Below are 25191 nucleotides of genomic sequence, written 5' to 3' on the forward strand. Positions count from 1 at the left end.
ACACTGCGCATGAGCAAAAGAGCTGTGATTACCGCGCAGATCTTGTGCGCTTGTGCTGGGGCACGTTCACCCCTCCTTACTTCCTAATGCTCAATGCCTATATTTGCATGCAATTAGCGTTGAGCATTAGGGAGCTCTTATGCCACGGTGTTTCAGCACTATTTCTCCGGCACTGTTCTGTTTGTTATGAACATCGGGGCATAAGAGATTTTGTATATATTTGTTGTTGCTGTTGTGTCTGCCACATGGGATAGTTTTGATTGAATTAAAGACTCAATAAATAGTTGGTTCAGAAATCCTTTAGAGTTAGCAGAGTTATTGAATGGATTATTGCAGTGAAAGGCCTGGGCTGGGGACCTTGCGCCTGGAATCTGTATGGAAACTTATAATCATAGGCTCTGAATGCAAATATCAGGTATCATACTTAAGCAGTGACTATTACTTCCATTCCTCACACCTACAGGGGCTGTGAATGTTGCCTCTGCAACACCCCTAGCCTAAAGATCCATACATTTGTATTAATAACATTTGTTAACATACACAATTTGTCTTTAACATGCATTAAATCGATTTCACCTGCAATAATCTTTTTTAAGGTGCACTAAAAAAAAACTGAATGCACCTCCCTTGCATGCATAGGAAATGTGAAAGTTTGGAGATCTTTACCAAAAGAAGGTCCTCACTTATCGGATCCATTTTTTGAGGCAAACATACCCAATAAATAAATAAATAAAAATAAACCAAAACATTTACAAGGGAAATGTAATGTTGAAGAAGAGGCACACAGCAGAAAGTTCACATTCAGTACTTTTATGTGTATTGCTCAAGGGAAAGACATAAAGAGGGAGGCATAAAACAAACATACGAATAGCTGGGCATGCTACAAAAACAAGCTGGCATATCCTGTACTTTTGTTTTGTTGGATTATTTGTAGTAAATAATTAGCAGATTTTAGTACACACAGCTTCAGCTTTAGAAATGTTAATTTCTTTCTTCATCTCTCTCTCATTCACCCCTGAATAATTCACTGCTGAGTCACTTTAAAGTTGAAGTAACAAAACATCTGTTTACTCACAGTTTGTAGTTAGATTATAATCAGACAGGCTTATATATACATATTATTATACATTTGTATTATCAGCTCCTTCCATGTGCTTAGATGGTAATGGATGCTCACACCACCATAGATCCTCTCAGGTTAGGAGAGATCATGAGCTCCATGTGCTCCATGTGCTGCATGTGCTGTATCTAACCTCCAACAGGAAGTTGCATAGCTGTGTGACCTCTCTAAGTAATTCACATCAGAGGTCACAGAGTAATCACAGAGAAATAATAGGTGACAGGCAATGCATGTAAAAATACAATACATTCCAACATGTTTTAATACAGGCAGGATTTTATTATGATTATAAAAATATTTTTCTAGGGTCACGCCTCAGTAACTGTCTTGCATTTGAAATCAGCTTGCAATTGTCAATAGTAGATATGGCCAACACTGTAGGAACAAGCAAGCCCTGAAACAAATTGAACGTTCCTTTGCTAGCACAGGGTCAACAAATTCTGTGCTACTCTGTGGCAAGCTAAGCTTTCCTGCTCAGTTTTCCACAGAGCAGCCTCACCTCTACAGAGCTACGTTATGTTCAGCTGCCTGCTGACAAATGATGCTTTCAAAACTGCGAGAAGGAGAAAGATGAGAAACACATGCAGAATGTATCACTCACCACAGCTAAGGTTGCTTTCAGCTTTCAGGGCTGAGGATGGGATATCCCAGAAGTCGTTCTCCCAGTTAACAATGTTCCCTTTCAAATCACAGCTGAGGCTGGACAGTGTTTTGGAATCCAGCATGGAATCCCAGAGGCGAAAGTTGTAAATGTCTCCTTTTAAAGAGTCTATATGATTACTGTAGGAGCCCAGTACTAAAAGCCCATTCTCTGGAATGAGCATGTTCATAGTGTTTAAGCACGGAACAGTCCGATAGTGGTTCCTGGTACTTACACCTATCTGTCCTGAGTTTTCCCACGTGATGCACAGTTGTTTAAAGGCCCATGTAAAAAACTCTCCATAGGAATCCAGGGGTAATGCTCTATCCAGGGAGCATTCTATTCCCAAGATTTGCAAGAAGTGACCTCTTTTGGACTTTCCAAAACTTAAGACGTCTGTTGTCGAATTCCAGTAGGAGAAGGCCTTCCAGTCTGTGCTGCTGTTGCTGTATTTGGTGGCTTCAAAGCAAACTGTTAACTGGCTAAGGGCCGGCGTTTTGACTTTGCTTGCGACAGACACAATCTCTATACTTTTGTTCTGTGGGATGATGACTTTCTGATTCCTCAGAGAAACAGCCACTAGTAAAATAAAGAAAAAGAATACTCGGATTAATATATTTCCACATAAAGAAATTTTCAAGGTTGCATTGGCATGTGGCTTAAGCAACTGTATGAATGCTTAAGACCTGATTTGACCTCATCGAACTGGGCCAACCCAAAGTTTAAGTCACAGTGAAGTTGTTATTGGTAGACATGACCTTCAACAAATGATATGTATGTCTTTCCATACTGCATTATTTGGGACACATTTAACTCCATGGAAGCCCAATCATTATAATATATTTTTAGGGAAGGGGTTTTGCATTTAGCTCACTCCTTTCAGTAGTAGATCAAGACAAGCTGCATTCAGGTACAGTAGGTATTTTCCCTGTCCCTGGATGGCTCACAATCTGTTTGTACCTGAGAAAATGGAGGATTAAGCGACTTGCCCAAGATCACGAACAGTAGGAATGGGATTTGAATCTGGCTTCTCTGGTTCTCAACTCACTGCTGTATCTGTTAGGCTACAAGGCATTTAAACTGTAAAATGCATTCTAGAACTACGCTGAGGAAGTAAACCGTGGCAGTGTGTTTTCCTGTACACATTCTTCTAGCACAGCATGCTCAGTTAGTTCAATAATTCAAGCAGTAATACTATAACAGGAACTACATCACTGAAAGGCAAGTAGCACAGATACTGTACACTCATCACGGCAGAAAAGCCCATTTTCAGTTCCAGAGAGAATGCTAATACACATTGCATAAGGTTAACTTGAAGGTCTTCACTCAGATATTATTGTATGTTTAATGGACTTCTCAACGGGGCTGAGGGATACACTTGAGCCCCGTGTACAAACAATTAAGTTAAGGTTTGTGTCTAAAACACCTTACGACCGATATTTAGTGCTATTTAACTGGTCAGACTAGATGCTGACCAGTTAAACAGCGCTTAACCAGCTATCCGCCGATATTCAGCGGGAGATAACCGACTATCCTCCACCAAATATCCGCAGTTAGCGGATAGTGGATAACCGGTTATATCATGCGATGTAACTGGCTATCCACAAATTTTTAAACTAGGTTTGGCGGTCATATTTGGCCATGTGAAACCCTGGTATATCTTTGGCCAGTTTAAAGATAACTGTCTATGTCGACATAGCCGGTTATCTTCAAACCGGCCAAAAAAACCCTGGATATTCAATGCCAATCACTGGAAACGGCCCGGCATTGAATATTTGGGTTCAGCGTGGAACACAGGACACAGCCCAGCTATCTCCCGTGGTCTGAATATCAGGGCCCTTGATTCTCTCAAAGATTCCCTCTAAATGCACACAGACTATTAAAAGATCCCTTAATAGTGGATTTAAATGTAAATATTATAAATTCACAATAAAAGCAAAAGCAAAAATGTAGCTGGGAGACTTAATTATAATAATATTCCCATTTACTCCCCAGTACTGTACAAATATATACAAAAGATGAGATAAGAAAACAATGAGATAAATAGTCCATCAGAACAGTTAAAGTAATTTAAAAAAAAGGTATTAAAGTTTAAATGGATTGGTAAAGCTTGGTCTCCTCTGAGCATTGCTCCCTACTTTCAGCTCATATATATATTTCACAATTCTTCCCAGACTGGGCATTGAGAAAAGAAAAACCCTTACCCCTCTGAATGATGTCTTTATTCTCCCTTACACTGGTCAGTAACCTCCCTCTCTTCTTTAGCATTGGGGAAAGCGGGAATGTGACTTGATATACTGCCTTACTGTGGTTTTTGAAATTACATTCAAGGTGGTTTACACAGTATATACAGGGACTTGTTTGTACCTGGGGCAGTGGAGGGTTAAGTGACTTGTCCACAGTCATAAGAAGCTGCAGTGGGACCTGAACCCAGTTCCTCAGGATCAAAGTCCACTGCACTAACCACTAGGCTACTCCTCCACTTTTACAGTTTAGCTTTCAGACATAAGTTAAACCCTGCCCCGTACTCCTCTCTCTTATTAGGCAAACAGATCTTCTGTGCTCAAACCTCATTTCTCTCCACTCTCCCACTCTCTTGTGGCCCTGTGTTCCCCAGCTTTCTCTTTTCTCTTAAATCAGACAGGTTCATAAGCACCCAAGAGTTGAGCCCTAACTCTAGTCTTTATGGTACCCACACTCATCAGCTTTACCACTTCCAGCCTGAAATCTTTTCCCCATAAAGACTATATGTTATCAGACGCTTCACTCAGGCTTTCTCCTCTGAGGATTAGGATTAGGATTAAATCTCCCTGAAGTTCTATCCCTCCTCTTTTATGGCATTCTGGGTTTCAGGGGACAGCTGTGAATCACACTAGCAACCCCTGCACTTTATTTATTTATTAGGATTTATTTACCGCCTTTTTGAAGGAATTCACTCAAGGCAGTGTACAGTAAGAATAAATCAAACATGAGCAATAGACAATTACAGCAGTAAAAAATATTCAAATAACAATACAAAGTATGGTTTCTACTTCTCCTTTAGCCCCCTGAGCAGTGAACCAAAGCTCACGTGGGTCTCAGAGTGGGGTAACCCACCTTCTGTAGTTTTATCTCTCTCCTTAGAATGGACCCCTCTGGGGGAGGAAGACAAGGTTCCTCCCTGAGCTTAGTTTTATGCTGCCATCCAAAATCTTAATATAGAGAACAGCATTTTCTTTATTACAATTCAAATTTTTTCATCTGCCTAGCAGAGCTACCCCCTTCAGGCATGCACTGTCAGCTCTGCTGGTCCTCTGCCCCGGAACAGAAAATTGACGTCAGCGGGGGCAGAGGACGACAAAGCCAACAGTGCATGCCTGAATGCTGCTGCGGCCCCTGTGCTTGTTTTTGTTCTTGTGTCGGCGCTGCTGCTGCTCCAAAGAGGGCCAGAGGGAGAGAGGAAACATGGCTGGAAAGGATAGGGAAGAGGGGAAGGGTGTCCAGAGGGAGGTGTCTAGAGAGAGCAGAGGGAAGAGATAGAAAGAAGAGTGAGGATGCTGGAGGGTACAAAGAGAGAGAGAGAGAGAGAGACAGAGAGAGATGGGAAGAGAGGGGACATGGAAAAGAGCAGGGGAGAGACAGGCTGATGGGGAGAAGGAAGTGGGACAAGGTGGAGACCCTGGCTGGTCAGATGGAAAGAGAAAGAGGAGAAATGCTGGATGAAAGGAGGGTGAGAAAGAGGAAAAATGCTAGAAGGAGGGGGCAGAAAGAGGGAAGACGCTGGATGGAAGAGGGGTAGAGAGACAGATGAGTAGAAAGATGGGGAGAGAAAGAGGGGACATGGGAAATGGAAGGAGAGAGAGAAGCTGTGCAGAAAAACTGGGGGAGACCCTAGCTGGTCAGACAGAGAAATGCTGGATGAAAGGAGGGAGAAAGAAGGAAAATGCTGGAAGGAGGGGGGAGAAAGAGGGAAGACGCTGGATGGAAGGGTAGGGATAGAAAGAGGAAAGACACTGGAAGGATGGGGAGAGAGAGCGAGAGAGAGGGCATGCTAAATGTAAAAGAATAGAGAAGGAAGGGGAGATAGAAGGAGACAATGGATGGAAGGATTGGGAGAGGGTAATGGGTGGAAGGATGACACTGGATGGAAGGGCAGGAGAGAAAGAGGGAAGGTGCTGGATGGAAGGTTAGGTAGGGAAAGAGGAGTTGCTGGATGGAAGGATACAGAGAGAGAGGGGGAGACACTGGAAGGATGGGGAAAGAAAGAGGGGAGATGCTGGATAGAAAGGGGGAGAGGATAGAGTTAGTGAAAGACTGGAGAATAAGAGGAAGTGGCATGGGGAGAACAAAAGTAAGGAAAAGATGAAAAGCCATAGGTAGATGAAGTAAAAAGGGAAATTAAAGAATGGATCGTAATGAGACAGCAGTGGACAAAGAAATTATATTAATTGTTAATTCTGTTTAAAAGTTTGGTGGTTAAATTCTCAGTTCTGTAAAGTAAAGTGGAGGAATGCCATATGGTTTAGATTATTCAGAAGTTTAACGTTTGGGTTAGAAAGGTCAGAGAGAGAAACTTTCTTTGACCCCTTGTGAGTGATGGATGGTTAAGGCTAGTTCATAGATATTATTTTACCACAGCTGGAGGCCATTAAATCTTGAGGGGATCAGCAAAGCAAGGCATATTGTAGTTTACAGGATTAGTTTAAAATGCTAGTTAGAAGGAAACAGGTTAGATATAGATATTCTAGATATTATAGATACCATTATAAATATTTAGAATATGTCTTATAAGGATTTTGATTTCTGCTTATTTTAGAATATGTTTATTCTGTGTAATTAATATTTCTATGTAGAATATCTGTTCAATTCAGTGTTACTTTTCAAGTAAGACTGCAGTTGAAAAGGTCATCATCTGGTTTGAATTATCCACAGTCCTAGCTAGTTCAATGAAGGAAGCTAATAGGTGAAAGAGGTCAGAAAAAGTCAACTTACTTCCTTGATGGATTATAGCAAAATGTAGGACTGTATGCCATTAAGCAAGACTGGCCCCTTAGCCCCTAAATGAACCTAAGTTAGTATGAAGTTAGATGTGAATAATAATAAAATGCAAGAGTTCTGGTGCCATGTTGTCTAGCGTGAGAGGCCCCAGGTCATAGGTCAGTTAGGAAATGTCTGGAACCTATGTAACTGATATTTTGAACATATGTATAGAGATGATTGGTTGAGACAGGGTAATCAATCTATTCTTTACCATCTGGAGAGTAAGGGGGGCTAGAGAGGGGGATAGAACTGTATATAAGTGGGAGCAGAGGCAGCTTACGTCAGAAGGAACAGACAGAAGAAGGAGAGAAGAGAACTGAAGAGGACAGACAGAAGCCACAAAGACACAGAGAGCTGAGAAAGAGAAGAAGAGACTTAATGCTGATGTCCTACTTTGTTTGCTGGCAAATAAAGAAGATTTCTCCCTCATTCTGGTGTGTGCTGTTTGACTCCTGAAGTACCACAGATTCTGCTAACACTAGTGGTAATTCCTGCAACAATTCTTGGTGGCAGCGGTGGGATCCCGGACCCTGCATCAATTTCTGGCACCCAACTGACTGAGGAACATTAGCCGGGTATGTATTTTGTATTCTGTATTCTGTATTGTAATCCTAGCTAGGAAACTGTAAACCAGCCCCTCAAAAATTGAGGGAAGGGGAGTCTGATCAACTCTCAGCGAAGGCCTTAGTAGCTTCTAGTCGTGGGGACTAGTAGCAAAACCGCCTGAGCTTATCTGTATTTTAGAAATCTGAAATTGTTGGGTGGGATTTTCTGTACTGAATGTGTGTGATGAATGAATGTTAAAGAGTGCGGACTTCTTATAGCTGCGTTTCCAGTTAACACGAGTTCAACTGGCCAGCGACGGAAGGAAGCGATTGTTGTTTGTCTACCTTGTGTCTCTGGATCTGTGGACCCCATTACCACACTTTCAAAAATTCCCTCCCTTTTGTGTGTTGTAACTGTAAGCATTATGGGAGGGACATCATCTAGACAAATTGCTACTCCCCTAGATTGTATGCTTAAGAATTTTAAGAAAGGATTTTTAATCAATGATTATGGACAGACTTTAAGCTCAAGTACTCTAAGAACCTTGTGTGAAGTTGAGTGGCCATCTATGGGAGTGGGGTGGCCCCCTAGTGGCAGCTTAGATATTGAAGTAATCCGGAAGGTCTACAGCATAATTGTAGGAGAACCAGAATATTCTGAACAACTCCCCTATATAGATTCCTGGGACAGCCTTGTGACTGACCCTCCCTCTTGGTTGAAAACTTATATGGGATCCCCAGTAAAGTTCATGTTGGGCCGCGTTCAAAGAAAGATTAGAAAATCTAAACTGGAAGGGGGAAAGAGCCCCAGGAAGCCTACCACCCAATCGGTGGCTTCCGCCCCTACCCTGTCCGAAAAACCCATACTCTCTGATGACCCCTCAGATCTTGAGCCACCACCTTATGGCCCATTGTTGGGGTTCCGTGCCACCCCCAGAGATCCACGGCATCCAGCCCAAGCCTCTCCAGCACAGGCTTCTCCGGATAGTTCCTCCCCTTCTGTGCAAACCCCGCCACATTCTAGGTTGGACTTTTCATCCAGCCTCTACCCTTCTGTGCCACATCCTTCCCTGTTAACCTCCAAAGACCCGCTTTGGGCTCCACTCCCTGACTCCTCAACTCCCGACAGCCCAGCCTCTCCCTCTAATACCCCTCCCGATTCATCAGGGGCCCGGCATCCTTTTCAATGGACTGAATCACCTGTGACCACCTCTCAGTCTATGAGTACCCCTCCCCATCCCTCAGGGTTTCAACATACCTCCACTGAATGGGTTAGACCTGCTGCAATCACTTTTGAGCATGATAGGAGGGTAGCTCCTAGCTCTGCCTCAGGTTCCATTCCCACCTCCTCGAGAGTTCTGCCCCTGCGTCAGGTAACCACCACTCGACCGGATCCTAATAATGAGGGTCAGGTTATACAGGCACAGGCCTACCAGTATGTGCCCTTCACAACCACCGATCTCCTGAATTGGAAGACGCATTACCCCTCTTATACTGAAAAGCCTCAGGCAGTGGTGGACCTAGTGGCTAGCATTATGGCCACCCATAACCCAACTTGGACTGATTGTCAACAACTTCTCCTGACCCTCTTCACAACTGAGGAGAGGCGGAAGATTTTACAAAATGCTGTGGCCATCACGCGAGCGCGTGCCCCCGAGGGGACACCGGACCTAGAGGAATGGGTTAGAACTCGGTTCCCTCGCGCAGCTCCAGCTTGGGATCCAAATAATGGGCAGCACTATGAACTGTTGTCTGGCTATTGCCGGGACTTGCTGGAAGGTATGAGGAAAGGCATAAAGAGGCCCATTAATCTGGCAAAGGTCTCTGAAATTCTCCAAGGGGCAACTGAATCCCCTGGGGCCTTTTTAGAGCGACTAATTGAAGCCTACAGAACATACACCCCATTTGACCCTGAGGCACTAGAAAACCAGAGAATGGTGAATAGTGCATTGGTGGCCCAGAGTATGCCAGATATCCAGAAGAAGCTGCAGCGTCAGGAGGGATTCGCAGGGATGAATACCACCCAGCTAATTGAGATCGCAACCAAGGTTTTCATTAATAGGGATCAGGAGGTGCGCCGAGAGGCTGACCGGAAGATGCAGAAGAAGGCCGACCTTTTGGCGGCAGCCATTACTAATTCCACCCTTAACCGAGGTCGACCTCTAGCTAATGGGAAGCCAAAGTGGGACCCCGGACCGCCAGCCAGGCCTCGAGATTCCTTCAATCAATCCCGGCCACGAGGGGAGAATCCCAGACCAAGATTGGAGAGGGATCAGTGCGCCTACTGTAAGGAAAGAGGGCACTGGAAAGATGAATGCCCCCAGAGGCGCCAGGGACTGAGAAGGGGACCAGGAGATCGAGGAAGCCGAGGCCGAGTTCGAGAGGGAAGGTATGAGCCTCCTGAATCTGACATCATTGGGATAGCCGAAATGGCAGAATGGGATGAATAGGACAGACCGGGTTCCTACAAACTGGGCTCCCAGGAACCTTTGGTCAAGTTAACTATAGGGAGCCGCTCAATTCCATTCATGATTGATACAGGAGCTGAACATTCTGTTGTGACGGAGCGATTAGCGCCTGTGTCTGGAAAAACTGTCCGAGTGGTGGGAGCCACGGGGGTGCAGAACCGGAGGCCCTTCCTGACGACCCGTAGATGCCAATTAGGCTCACACACAGTCACTCATGAATTCTTGTATATGCCAGACTGTCCAATCCCTTTGTTAGGCCGGGACCTGCTGTCCAAGCTTAGGGCCCAAATTTCCTTTGACTCTGATGGCCAGACTTCAGTCTCCTTTCGGCCCCCGACATCCAGCCCTAAGGGTATATTGAGTTTCTGCTGCCCTCTTGAAGAAGAATGGCGGCTGCATCAGTCGCATGGCCAAGTTGACCTACCCCTGGCAGATAGCTTTCAGGTCAGTGGGGTATGGGCAGAAGATAATCCCCCAGGGTTGGCCCGAAACATTCCTCCTGTTCATGTAGACTTACTTCCAAGTGCCCGGCCAATCCATCTTCGTCAATACCCAATTCCCCGAAAGGCTCTGGAAGGGATTCAAGCACATCTGAATCGTCTGTTATCCCATGGAATTATTCGTCCTTGCCAGTCTCCATGGAATACGCCACTGTTGCCAGTCCAGAAGCCAGGGACTGAGGACTACCGGCCAGTCCAAGACTTACGAGTGGTCAACAAATCCACTATCTCATTACACCCTGTAGTGCCTAATCCATATGTCCTGCTGGGATTGATACCTTCTGGAGCTACCCATTTCACGACACTGGACCTAAAAGATGCCTTCTTTTGTATTCGGGTGGCCCCCGCCAGTCAACTGCTTTTCGCCTTTCAATGGGAAAACCCAGTAACAGGAAGGAAGCTTCAGTATACATGGACCCGCCTGCCACAGGGGTTCAAGAACTCCCCCACCATTTTTGGGACTGCCCTAGGACAAGACCTTAAGACTTTTAAATCTGAGCCTTCCAAGCGAGTTTTACTCCAGTATGTAGATGACCTCCTGATTGCAGCAGTGACCCAGGAAGAGTGTTTCGAGGCTACCAGAGAATTGCTGGAGTTACTCTTGGATGCAGGTTATAAGGTCTCACGCTCAAAGGCCCAACTCTGTCAGTCAGAAGTGAAGTATCTGGGCTTCTGCATCTCCCAGGGAAGTCGGAGACTGGATGTCAGTAGGAAGCAAGCAGTTGCTGCAATTCCCCAACCCAAGTCCAGAAGGGAAGTTAGGGAATTTCTGGGAGCAGCCGGATTCTGCAGAATTTGGATTCCAAATTTTGCATTGATGGCGAAACCCCTTTACCAGGCCACAAAGGGGGGTGAAAAGGAACCATTTGAATGGGGACCTACTGCTCAACAATCCTTCATTGCCATAAAGAAAGCCCTACTCCAAGCCCCTGCGTTAGGCCTTCCTGATGTGGAGAAACCTTTCTCACTGTATGTCCACGAGCGACAGGGGGTTGCTCTGGGTGTGCTGACCCAGATGATGGGATCCTGGCAGAGGCCTGTTGCATACCTGTCTAAACAGCTGGATGGAGTGGCTAAAGGATGGCCAGCCTGCATGAGGGCCATTGCAGCAACAGCCTTACTGGTCCAGGAAGCTGATAAGTTGACCTTGGGGCAAGAACTGGTTGTCAAAGTCCCCCACGCAGTTCTTACCCTCATGGAGTACAAGGGCAACCACTGGTTTACAAATAGCCGCATGGTTAAGTACCAAGCCAGCTTATGTGAGAATCCACGGATACACCTGGAAACAGTGGCTACATTCAATCCCGCCACTCTTTTGCCAGCATCTGAGGGACCACCGGATCATGACTGTATCCAAACCATGGATGAAGTGTACTCCAGTCGACCAGATCTTAAAGATGTTCCTTAGAGGAATCCAGATGTAATTTATTTCACAGATGGAAGCAGTTACGTGGAGAACTCCAAGCGATTGGCAGGCTATGCTGTGGTGACAGAGGACAAGGTGATAGAAGCAAGAGCCCTGCCCCAAGGAACTTCAGCCCAGAAAGCAGAACTTGTGGCCCTCATACGAGCTCTGGAGCTAGCAGCAAGTACTGTGACTCCCCTGTTCCAAATTCGACTGCAAGAATGGACGCCTATGTACACCCAAACGGAAGAGAAATGGGCTCAAGAGGAAGGTGCAGTAAGGAGACCTGATGGCTGGTTACATCTCCCTGATACCAGAGTTCTGGTGCCACGCCACCTAGCTTGGCCTGTAGTGTCTCAAGCTCATGACCTGTCACACTTAGGGAAAACAGCACTAGCCCGCCTACTCAGTCGAGTAGTGGTGCTGGAAGGATTGGATAGTCTGGTTGCCACTGCCTCTGCCCGATGTACTCTCTGTGCCCAGAATAATGCTCGTCAGGGACCCCGTATTCCACCAGGAGTTCAGTCCAGGGGACTAACACCCTTTGAGTCCCTAGTTATAGACTTCACAGAAATGCCCAGGAGCGGTAGGCTCCGATACCTCTTGGTCATGGTCTGTACTTTCTCTGGGTGGGTGGAAGCATATCCTACAGTCACTGAGAAAGCCACAGAAGTAGCTCGAGCCCTCCTTAGGGATGTCATCCCCAGGTATGGATTGCCCCTTGCTATAGGCTCAGATAATGGTCCCGCCTTTGTTGAAGCTACACTTCAGGCCCTGTCCCGCGCATTGCGCATTACCTGGAAATTGCATTGTGCCTATCGTCCCCAGAGTTCAGGGCAGGTTGAGCGGGCAAACAGAACCTTGAAAAATAGCCTAGCAAAGATTTGTCAGGAAACCCAACTGAAATGGCCACAGGCACTGCCACTAGCCCTCTTCCGCCTCCGATGCACCCCAACTAAAGGAACAGCCCTCTCTCCCTTTGAAATTGTGTATGGGAAGCCCCCAGCCATTTTGCAGGGAATTAAGGGAGACATAGGGACTTTAGGGTCTGCCCAGGTGCAGGAGCAGGTAGCCCTCTTGGGCAGGATAATTTCTGAGCTTCGGTCTTATGTGAGAGAAATAAACCCTGTCCCCTTCCAGGCTCAGGTACATTCCTTCCTGCCAGGGGATAGAGTTTGGGTGAAAGACTGGAGGCTCCAGCCTTTGGGGCCCCGATGGAAAGGACCTTTTACTGTTTTGCTTTCTACCCCTACAGCTGTGAAGGTCGCAGGGATAACTCCATGGGTCCATTGGTCTCGAATCAAGTCTGCTGACCAGACTGAGCCCAGTACGGATCAGACGGAGCCTAAACAGTGGAGAGCAGAAAGTGATCCAGCGGAGCCATTGAAGTTGCGCTTGACCCGAACCAAAGAATCTACTAGCTGAAAAGAAGGGTCAACTGCATACTGCAGGAGCTGCTGGACTTCGGCTTCATACTGAGACTCTTTTTTGCATGATTCTGGCTTTCCTGGAATTTGAGAGCTTGATCCTTGTCAGTTGAGGGTCTATCCCAACTGGTATAAGAACTCAAAGACTGAGAACATTATATTAGAGTAATCTGTGACTAGCACAGACTGTTGGAATATTATTGCTTAATTAGTTTGCTGTATTTGTTTTAGATTAGAAAGAAAGAAAATGTTAGTAGTTTGGGTGCTTTTGTTGTTTTCTACTCCTTGCCTCCTTGTTCCTAATACCCCAACTCGCTCCAACCTTTGGTTACATTCTGTCCAGGAACTAATTAGCCAGGCAAAGATTACTTCCCCTTGTATTGTGTGTTCCCGATTTTCTCCTTATACCACAGATGTCCCAGCTGTTCCTGTCCCTGTGCCGCTTACAACTCTTATACCTTCCTACTTTTCGAGTTCAGGCCCTTGGAGCCAGGATTATACTTGGTGGTCCTTTTATAATGCTACCTCCCCCTCTGAATCTTCTCTAAGGCCAGTCCTTACGTCTCCCTATCCAGCTTCTGGAGTGTTTTGTTTAACAAGAAACATCTCAACTGTTCTTCCCATTCCCTGTAACTATACTAATGTTCTCCCAGAGAAGGGGGAATCTGTGTGGGTAGTCTCTCCAGGTACTCCTATGTGCCCTACTACCGTACCTGCAGATTATGACCCAGGTGATTATCTGGCTCCTAACCGTACCACTAAGAGGACTATAGTGTCCAAGCTTATTTTCTACTTTCATAAGTCCCCGGGGTATGAAGAGTTTATAACAAATGAGCAGCCTGACACAATTGGGGATTGGCACCTATGGTGTGCAAAGTCTCCATTTCGTCTTCGTTCCCCCTGGGATAGGGGCTCGCACTATGGGCATCCTAAGTACCTTGTCCAGCCTGAGCCAACATTTATTGGGAACTTTCCTCACCCTCTCCTTGGTCATTATTGGCTCTGTGATAATGTCCTCCACATGATTCTTCCCCCCACGTATGAGTTTTGTGTATTGGTAACCTTGAATTATTTTCCTAAAGTTATTCCTCTCCTCAAGCCACCATCCCCGCACCGCTCTAAGCGAGAGGCTTTGTCCTTACCCTCTTCCGTTGCCACAGAGGATGAGGCGATTGAATTAGCCCTCCAGTACATCAACTCTACTTATCCTCTGACTAAAAAGAGACTTGTAGCCCTTTCTGCTACGGCCTGGATTCCAATTGGGGGCCCGGTAGCGGGTATTACTGAACTAGGCATGGCTACCCGGAGACTTCAGTCCCTACTCCATGTTTTAGTTCATGAACTGAACGTGGTAGTCAATGCATTGCAGGATCAAATTAATGAATTAAGTATAGTTTCTCGGTATAACCGTATGGGCCTTGACTACCTCTTTGCAGCCCAGGGTGGCCTCTGCACAGTGCTAAATTCTTCAGAGTGCTGTACTATTGTCATAAATAGGACGCATGTAGTTAGGCATGCCATGGATAAAGTCCTACAGTTGGCTAGCCTTAATGTGGAGGATTACCGAGGAGGATTAGACCTTACCTCCTGGTGGTGGTCATTGACCTCATGGATACGTCCCTTGTTCATTTCCCTAATAGTTTTAATTTTAGCAGGATTGTTGTTTTGTTTCTTGGCCTCATGTGCTTCGGCAGTATGCCGTCGGACCTTAACGAGTAGGGTAATGGTGATTCACAAGCCTATTCCTAGACGTTATGCCCCAGGAGGAGGTATGGAGTTGGGATCATTATAATCTCCAGAGTTTGAGTTGTGAGACTTATCTCTGCGTAAGCTGATTTTAGTCTCAAAGGGGGGAATGAGACAGCAGTGGACAAAGAAATTATATTAATTGTTAATTCTGTTTAAAAGTTTGGTGGTTAAATTCTCAGTTCTGTAAAGTAAAGTGGAGGAATGCCATATGGTTTAGATTATTCAGAAGTTTAACGTTTGGGTTAGAAAGGTCAGAGAGAGAAACTTTCTTTGACCCCTTGTGAGTGATGGATGGTTAAGGCTAGTTCATAGATATTATTTTACCACAGCTGGAGGCCATTAAATCTTGAGGGGATCAGCAAAGCAAGGCATATTGTAGTTTACAGGATTAGTTTAAAATGCTAGTTAGAAGGAAACAGGTTAGATATAGATATTCTAGATATTATAGATACCATTATAAATATTTAGAATATGTCTTATAAGGATTTTGATTTCTGCTTATTTTAGAATATGTTTTATTCTGTGTAATTAATATTTCTATGTAGAATATCTGTTCAATTCAGTGTTACTTTTCAAGTAAGACTGCAGTTGAAAAGGTCATCATCTGGTTTGAATTATCCACAGTCCTAGCTAGTTCAATGAAGGAAGCTAATAGGTGAAAGAGGTCAGAAAAAGTCAACTTACTTCCTTGATGGATTATAGCAAAATGTAGGACTGTATGCCATTAAGCAAGACTGGCCCCTTAGCCCCTAAATGAACCTAAGTTAGTATGAAGTTAGATGTGAATAATAATAAAATGCAAGAGTTCTGGTGCCATGTTGTCTAGCGTGAGAGACCCCAGGTCATAGGTCAGTTAGGAAATGTCTGGAACCTATGTAACTGATATTTTGAACATATGTATAGAGATGATTGGTTGAGACAGGGTAATCAATCTATTCTTTACCATCTGGAGAGTAAGGGGGGCTAGAGAGGGGGATAGAACTGTATATAAGTGGGAGCAGAGGCAGCTTACGTCAGAAGGAACAGACAGAAGAAGGAGAGAAGAGAACTGAAGAGGACAGACAGAAGCCACAAAGACACAGAGAGCTGAGAAAGAGAAGAAGAGACTTAATGCTGATGTCCTACTTTGTTTGCTGGCAAATAAAGAAGATTTCTCCCTCATTCTGGTGTGTGCTGTTTGACTCCTGAAGTACCACAGATTCTGCTAACACTAGTGGTAATTCCTGCAACAGTAAGAATGAATGAATTAAATCTGGACAAAGAGCGAGGCAGAAAAATAAATTGAAGAAAACAAAGAAAAAGGAGAGAAAATGGCAAATGGACAGGAAACCCTGGCAAGAGAGTTAAGAGAAGACAAAGGAATGCAGAATCAAGAGACTGGGACCAACACAAGTAGAAAAAGTAAATGGCCAGGCAAAAAAAGGTACAGAAAATAATTTTATTTTTAATTTGGGATAAAGCAATGTGGTAGCTGTGTTAATGAAGGTTAATAAATGCAAACAAAACACAAAATAGGAAATAAGGTGATATCTTCACTGATTTTTAAAACACTTTTCATTAAGCTTCAGAGACCAGCACTTCCTTTCTCAGGTCAGGAGATGATACCATAACAACATTATACTGACCTGACCTGAGGCAGGAGGTTTTGGACTCTGAAAGCTAATTGAAAAGGGTACTAGAATATTAAATAAAATATTTTCTGAAATGGCTGTGGGATTGAGGTGTGTCAGGGGGCAGAGTGGGTGGAGCCAAAGCAGAGTGGGGCAGGGCTGGGGACCCCTTGGCAGCTCTGCAACAGGCAGGAAAGAGTGGAGTTTTTTCTTGCCCCTGAAGAGGCTACTAGACCACCAGGGCCCTTCAAGATGGGTGAGAAGGGTGGAGGACCTTTGGGGGCGGGGGGGAGGTTGGAGGGAAGGGAGAGAAAGATGCCACACTGTGGTGGAGGGAGGGGAGAGGGTGGTTGGAAGAGGGAGATATGTCAGACCTCATATGGGAGGAGGGAGAGGAGGATGCCAGGCAGGGAGTGAGGCACCCTGTTCTACAAACATGATAAAACTGGGGTGGCAAATCAATTTTTGGGGATGACACTTGCCACTGAAACATCCAGAGGGTGTAGGGCAAGGGGTAAGGTGATGTACAGTTCAAGGGCGTAGCTGCTATGGGGCCATGGGGGCCTGGGCCCCCGTAGATTTGGGCCTGGACCCCCCTGCCGGCGACCCTCTCAACCCCCCCTCCCGCCGCCAACCCGCCACCTGCTACCTTTGCTGGTGGGGGACCCCAACCACCGCTAGTTGAAGTCTTCTTCCTTCAATTGGTTTCTTCTGACTGAGTCTGACGTCCTGCATGTACAACGTGCAGGATGTCAGACTCACGGAAACAGAACGAAGCCCTGCAGATCGCAAGGCTTCGTTCTGTTTCTGCGAGTCTGACATCCTGCATGTTGTACGTGCAGGACGTCAGACTCAGAAACCAAACTAAGGAAGAAGACTTCGACTGGCGGGGGTTAGAGTCCCCCGCCAGCAAAGGTCGAGAAGGTCGAGAAGGTCATCGGCAAGGGGGGGGTCAAAGTTGTTGGAGGTGTCGGCAATGGCGTGCAGGCGGAGATGTCGGCAATGGGGGGGCGGCGGCACCCGAGGGGGGGGCTAAAAATGTGCCCCCTCACCTCGGCTCTGGACCCCCCCCCCCCTACCGTTGAAGTCTGGCTACGCCCCTGGTACAGTTGTACAAATTATCTAAAGGATGATAGTCATGGCCTTTTACCTGAAACATGTACTTAGCACTGCACAAAAGGCATACAATTAAACTATCCTCATCTACATCATTCTAAATAATGTAGATGAAAAGAAATAAACTAAAGAATTTAAAGTCAATGAACCAAACAATTGTTGAACTAGTTTAATAATTTATTTTCTCCCAAATTTAAACACACTCAAATTTGGGTTGTACGTTAGATTTTTCCAGAGACAATAGTTATTGGCTGGATTATTGCACAGTTCTGATTAAAACAATAAATATATTAGATAATGAAAACAATTAAATGTGTTAAATACTTAAAACCTTAAAACTTCCTATTAGCCTGACTTTACTAACAAAAAGGGAAAAAAAACTATCTCCCTTTCCTTTTCAGAATGTTGGTCAGCTTCAGGTTTCTTTTTATTTATAGTCACTGTTTGGGGCTTACGAGCTAGTAAAAGAAAAAATAATTGTAAATTCTAACTATTTCTTCTAACCCAATAACCATCTCCCTATGCTGGAGAGAAGAGCACGTATCTCAGATGGCCTTTATCACTGAAGCTCCTTGATTCAGATCACCAATACTCTCGCTCACTCTGCTTCATAGCTCAGAAGACCATAGTTCCCTTTCACATTTTGCCAATTTTAGGGGCCCTTTTACTAAGCTGTGTAAGGGCCTACACGCAGTACAGCTTTTCTTGAGAACATCTTTAGCTTTTCAGGCCAGTCACAGCATGCATCGCCTATGACAGAGCGGTATTTGGTTTTAAAGCAATTGTCACAATTTAAATCAGGAGCTTTCCTCACAGACCCTCCCACTGATTCTTAAAAGAGCAATTTGGTATTAGGATATATTTGGTTTTTCACTGCTTTGAAGCAGCACACCTGTAATACAACCCCAAATTCCCACTTTCCTTCACTCAGCTCCACTCACACTCGCTACCACTATGAAACAGTTGCAATCACTTTTAAACACTATTTCCTAATTTTCCCCATCTAATTCAAGAACCTGTCACACGTACATCTGCTTTTCCAGCTTGTCTTCAGCTCTTCTCCAACTTTAACTAAGCCATTCCCCTAGAAACAGTGACTCCGATGACACCACTTCTCCCGCCAATCAGGTGCAGCACTTAAGAAACATTCTTCATTTGCATGCATGGCCCTTCTTGCCAGCAGACAAGTTTGAACTTGATTTAAAATTCTAAACTGTTTTTTTCTTAAATATATGTAAGTAAAATGACTGACATTTCACAAAAATCCTAGTGAAACACCACTTTTTCACACATATAATAGTACTTTGTCCTAAATAACCACTTTAATATTATCTACATTCATACAAGTTATTTTCCCCCTATTATAAAAACCTCTCATAACTAACATTTGGACAAAATCCTACAGTAACTCCCTTTAACCGCCACCCCCACATCGCCTTACACCGATGTAAAAGTACTGAATAGACTATTCCTATGTGACTCATCAAACACTCTGGCCCGGCTCCAGGTGTCAATCCCAATCTCTCCTACATCATGGCCTCATCAGCTGCATCTCTTCATGTGTGGTGCATACACATTCAAGCCTTCGGTCATTTTGAAGGCCCAGGAATAGCACTGGAAGACCTGAGCTGCCCAGGACTCCTCCGTAAAAAAGCAGTGTCAAAAGCTGCTGCAGAAATGCTGCTCAGCACAGCTCAACATTGAGGCCCAAGATCAGCACCAGCCAGGACCAGTTCTCCTCTGCCCCATCTCCAGGCTCCTCAAACAACCTGGCCCAGGTAAAATTTAAACTTATTTAACCCAAAGGGATACAGTACTTAAATGTTATTCTGTTGATAATCAGAGCTGGCTCTACCTTTAAGACTAGGGTTCAACCTAGGGTGACAAGCTGGGTGGGGGGAGGGTTGGGGGCAGTGCGGTGTCAATATAGCTGCTGAAGAGCAACCCATTAAGTAGCTGTCAGCAGTGGGTTTTGAGTATCTGTGCATCCGCTGCCTCCGACATAGGAGTGAGCAGAATGTGGCAGGCCTTGAGCATGCATGCATGCATGTAGATGTTCAAGAGCTAACAGCAGCGTTAAAGGGCTATCTTTGTCAGCTGTGCCAGGGTTGTGCTACCACCCCTTCTCCCCTCCCTTGCCCTGAAGCCTGTATTTCCTGGAGGTAGAGTGATAGGGGTCATAACAGCAGAGGCAGGGGGAAAGGAAGAGGTGGGGAGATGCTGGACACTTGGGGGAGAGCTGTTGGGCGATTCAAAGGGGAAAAAAGGAGAAAAATGATGGACCACTTTTGAGAGGAGGGAAGAAGAGAAATCCTGGACACCTTGTTGGGGGTGAGGGCAGAGGAATTAAATGCTGAACATCTTGCAGGTGGGAAAGGAGGAAGGGAAGGAGAGAAATGCTCGACACCTTATGGGGGAGGGAGAGGGACACAGAAAGATGCTGAACACCTTGCAGTGGGGGGGAGGGGGAAGAGAAGATAAATGTTGCACACCTGGGGAAGCAGGTAGAGAAGCAGAGATGCTGGAGACCTAGTAGAGGGGTAGGGAAGGAAAGATGTTGTTCTATAGTTGGGGTGGGGAGGGGACGGGGCACATAACTGATTGTTCACCTATGGCATCAGATACCCTTGGGCTAGCCCTGCTTATAACAGGGAATTTTTATGTTGTGCATTTCTCTTGGGGTTTTTTTTTAATTGAAGATATACAATTTTATTATGGATGGGGTTTTTTTCTGATCTATCTAGGACAAAATCTTTTGAATGTGATGGAATATAAGCAATAAATAAGGGGGTGCTCTTGAGCTCAGACAAGATGGCTGGATAGGTCACCAGCTCTACTGGCCCTTCCCTGAAAAATCATATAATCTGCTTAATAAGCACAGATTAAGTCATAGAGAAATAAGGTAAAGATATCTGATGATAAATCTGTAAAAACTGAAAAAAAAAACACTTCTTGCAGGTACTGGTGTAAAATTTGCAAAAGCTTGTTTTTTGTTTTTAGAGAAATTAAATGAATCCACTATAAGGGGAATAAATGTCCCAGTTATGTGTGACAGTGACACCTAGAGGTCAGATTCAGAGCTCATGATTGCAGGGGCTCTGGAGGGACGTTGGTGCATGGCCTTAACCATATAGACTGTTGCTGTGATGACTAAGGGCCCTGTTTACAAAGGCGTGCTAGTGTTTTTAGCATGTACTAAAAATTAATGTGCGCTGAGTAGATATTCATATGGACATCTACACGGTTAGCGCATGCTAAAAACGCTAGTGCGGCTTTGTAAACAGGGCCCTAGATTAGGTTTTCACCTTCCTTTTGAAAATTTACGGATCAGTTTGTAAAGTATCATAAAGGTAGCTTGAAGTAAATTGAACTGTTGCTCTCTTGTTTTGTCTAATGAAGTTAGAAAGCCAAGATGCACTAACCTTTAAAAAAATGGTGCTCTTTGCCAATTCCACAATATTGAAAAAATAAATAAGAGAGTAAATAATGATACACACGCTTGAAACCCGTAATGTTATTTTCATAAAGCATCCCCCTGCAATTCCCTTGCATCCCTGGGAGCAGTCAAAATTGGAACAGAGCCACTAATGACATCAAGCATAGCAGTATCCGACAGTATCATGCAGGGTGTACAGTGATATAAAGAATAAAGATTAAAAACTATGTTATAGAGTAAATATGATTACTTAACCAATGTACTTTTCAGATATTAGAAAACACATCCATAATTATTCAAAATTAAGAACATACTTATAAAGGGAACCAACCATTCAGTGAGGACATTACTGTTAGCCATTAGCCCTCATTACTAAAGCATGAATGTTCACTGGTCTGAAACAAAATATCTAAGGGGTGACTCTTGGTAATGCAGGATAGGAGCCTATTCTGTAGGGACACTTACCTGCTTATTTTCGAACGAGAAGCCGATTTTGGCCGGCTTCAACTGCTTTCCGTTGCAGGGCTGGCCAAAGTTTAAGGGGGCGTTTCGGCAGGGTATGGAAGGCGGGACGGGGGCATGGTTACGAGATGGCCGCCTTCGGCTGATAATGGAAAAAAGAAGGCCAGCTCTGATGAGCATTTGGCCGGCTTCACTTGGTCCATTTAATTTTAGGACCAAGCCTCCAAAAAGTGCCCAAAATGACCAGATGACCACCGGAGGGAATCGGGGATGACCTCCCATTACTCCCCCAGTGGTCACCAACCCCCTCCCACCAAAAAAAAAATTTTAAAATCATTTTTTGCCAGCCTCTATGCCAGCCTCAAATGTCATACCCAGCTCCATGACAGCAGTATGCAGGTCCCTGGAGCAGTTTTTAGTGGGTGCAGTGCACTTCAGGCAGGTGGACCCAGGCCCATCCCCCCTACCTGTTACACTTGTGATGGTAAATGGGAGCCCTCCAAACCTCCCCCAAAACCCACTGTACCCACATGTAGGTGCCCCCCTTCACCCCTTAAGGCTATGGTAGTGGTGTACAGTTGTGGGGAGTGGGTTTTGGGGGGATTTGGGGGGCTCAGCACCCAAAGTAAAGGAGGTATGCACCTGGAAGCAATTTTTGAAGTCCACTGCAGTGCCCCCTAGGGTGCCCGGTTGGTGTCCTGACTTGTGAGGGGACCAGTGCACTACAAATGCTGGCTCTTCCCACGACCAAATGCCTTGGATTTGGCCGGGTTTGAGATGGCCGCCATTAGTTTCCATTATCGCTGAAAACCAATGCCGGCCATCTCTAAAGCCGGCCCAAATGTTGAGATCTGGCCGGCTCTGACCGTATTATCGAAAAAAAAGATGGCCCGCCATCTTGTTTTGATAATACGGTCGGGACGCCGATTTACGGGGCCGGCCATGTAGATGGCTGGCCATATAGATGGCCGGCCCCGTTCGATTATGCCCCTCCACAGGGCCCTTTTACCTAACTGGAGTACAACGTGGTCTTAGCATGCGGGAATGACCCGTGCAAAGATGCACTAAGGCCATTTTTTATCACTGGGGTAAAATGGCTGATTTTTCTATTTTCCCTACTAATAGCCAGGTGCTAATTTTCCCGTTAGTGTGTGAGCCTACCACCACCCATTATGCAGGCGGTAAGGGCTCTTGCCCTAATCATGTGCTAATCGGTTAACACACAGCAATGTAGCTACTCTAACCAATTAGTGCAGAACATGCCCATGCTCCGCCCCAGACCAGCCCCCCAATACTAAAAGCTACGTTTTATTTTTTAGCAAATGGGTAGCACGCGCATATCCAAAAATTGTTGTGGGATGCTCAGCGTGCCCCGTGGTAAGCCCTCTTTTGCTGCAGTAAGTACACCTTAGTGCTTACTGCAGTTTAGTAAAAGGAGCCCTTAGGTACCAAATATTTGAGGCATATTTTCAAAGCACTTAGCCTTCCAAAGTTCCACAGGTTTCTATGGAACTTTGGAAGGCTAAGTGCTTTGAAAATATGTGTTCATGTAGAATGCTAGTGTACATTTTGGTGCCCCCGTATGTACCTGCCATAGACCAGGTGTACATCAGGGCATCTAAATGTAATTGGCATATAGGAAACTTACAATGTCTGCCCTGCCTATGACCCACCCACCCCCATTACAACATCCCCATCTATATAAATAATTCTCACCTGCAACATTTTGAAGCTCACTCTGTGGGAGGGAAACACTGAAGCCCTGCAGTGTTGGTAGGCTAGGCTGTCAGCAACACTCACTCTCACTCATGCACCACTCACTCTCACTCACAGACCCACCCTCAGCCACGCCCCATCCGCACATAATTCACAACCCCAACGTTCTAAATGAAGCCACCACCAGAAGTTGAGGCGTCCAGATATCCGCTTTCCCCATGAGTGTGTGCCCTGCCATCGCGTCACTACGTGATGACGACGAGCACTGACACTCGATGAAACGCCATCTCCCCCTGCCCCTCGGCGGCCATTTTTCCGACGGAACCCGCATCACAGAGCGCCAGCAGCGGACAGGTGCCTGGAGGGGGGCTGAGGGACAGCTGGGTCGGTGGCCATTCGACGAAACGCCATCTCCCCCTGCCCCTCGGCGGCCATTTTTCCGACGGAACCCGCATCACGGAGCGCCAGCAGCGGACAGGTGCCTGGAGAGGGGCTGAGGGACAGCTGGCTCGGTGGCCATGGGTGGCTGCAGGGGGGCCCAGGGAACAGGAGGCTCGCAGGACAACAAACCTTGCTAGGGCCCGTTTCATCTCTCACTGAAACGAGCCTTTTTTACTAGTTAAAAATATCACTCAGGTGCCCAAAAGACATAATTGCAGATAAGTATACACAGGTGCCTAAGGGGTGGGGTGGAGGGGGAAGAATTTATCAACCTGGGCTACTTTTGAGTCATTTTACCACAAGTCAGGTTATTTTACCGTAAGTTGAGTTACTTTACTATGACTGAGGGGGAAGTTACCAATGTAGGCTAGTGTTAAGTACAGTTATTTTTTCACAAGTTGGGGCATGTTAGCATAAAATGGGATCTTGTGGTAACATAACCCAACTTAACTGTAGCTCACGTTGCTAACTTCCCCCTTGAATCATGACTTTGTTCCCAGCGTAGTCTTTCATACTGCAATTATGAAGTTTCATGTTACTTCTACTGTAGATTCAACTGTGATTTATTCATTTTCAGACTCTATGCAAAGTCTCAGACTTTACCTTGATATATTATTGGTATCAAATTATCAGAAAATGTTTAGAGTTGCACAAATTTAACTGCATTGTAACTAGAGATGTTTAGACAATGAATATACTGGAGAAAATAGACTGATTCTTTTCTTTACATACCTTGGATATAGGAAGCATTGAAGCCTTTTTTTTGGATGCTGAAGTCGCTTGTAAAAGTCACAATCATTTTATTTCCAGTTGAGTTGAATGATAAACCTTTGGCGGTGATGCCACAAAACTTTGCTGAGTTGTCTCCATTGTTTATTGAAAGTGAATCGTACATGCAGCTTGGAGCTTCTTCAATTTCAAAATCAACAAACGTTAAATGAATGATGAAACCAGGAGGGGCTTGGAGAATCCATTCACATGCTTGGCTGCTGGGGTACTCGTTGGGGTAACACGGTGAAGAAAAGTAGCCCGAGGGGTTGGAAAGTACTAATTTGCAGTTAGAACATCCCCAAACTGCTGGACACAAAAGAAGAAAGGGGAGAAAAGGACAAATCAATTTTTAATACAAAATAAACCAAGAACATCACAAATTAACACATAAAAAAGTGATTAAATCACTGGACTACTAGAAGTTCAAGCTTCAAGAATATCATTCAAGGAGCAGCCGTGCAGAGGACTGGTTTTGAAAGAATACTTTTATAGACAATCATTTGATACCTAATTACTAGATTTTCCTAAGTAGAATCATCGTCGGATTCTGTAAATACCCAATATGAACGTTGGTCTATCTTTCTTTGCTTGTCTGATTGCTTTTAAATTGTAATTTCCTTTCTTAATTCTTTCAATTTATGTTACTGTAAAGTGCTCATATTCTAATTGCCTATTGGCGGTATATCAAATGGTAATACAATTTGGAAAACTTGGAAACACAGGTTGGCCAGGGATGCTGTGGAGGCAGAGTACAAGACCCTGTGGG

At 45.1% G+C, this 25191-nt stretch overlaps 1 protein-coding gene across 1 annotated transcript in view; it reads right to left on the reverse strand.

Moving 5' to 3' along the window:
- Nucleotides 1-25191, reverse strand: part of ADGRG6 (adhesion G protein-coupled receptor G6) — a 491599-nt gene that overhangs the window by 267048 nt on the left and 199360 nt on the right. The window contains 2 exon segments of the mRNA XM_030198502.1: nucleotides 1722-2339; nucleotides 24387-24731. Coding sequence (XP_030054362.1) covers nucleotides 1722-2339; nucleotides 24387-24731 — 963 coding nt within the window.

This window comes from Microcaecilia unicolor, chromosome 3 (assembly GCF_901765095.1).
Source record: "Microcaecilia unicolor chromosome 3, aMicUni1.1, whole genome shotgun sequence".
NCBI lineage: Eukaryota > Metazoa > Chordata > Amphibia > Gymnophiona > Siphonopidae > Microcaecilia > Microcaecilia unicolor.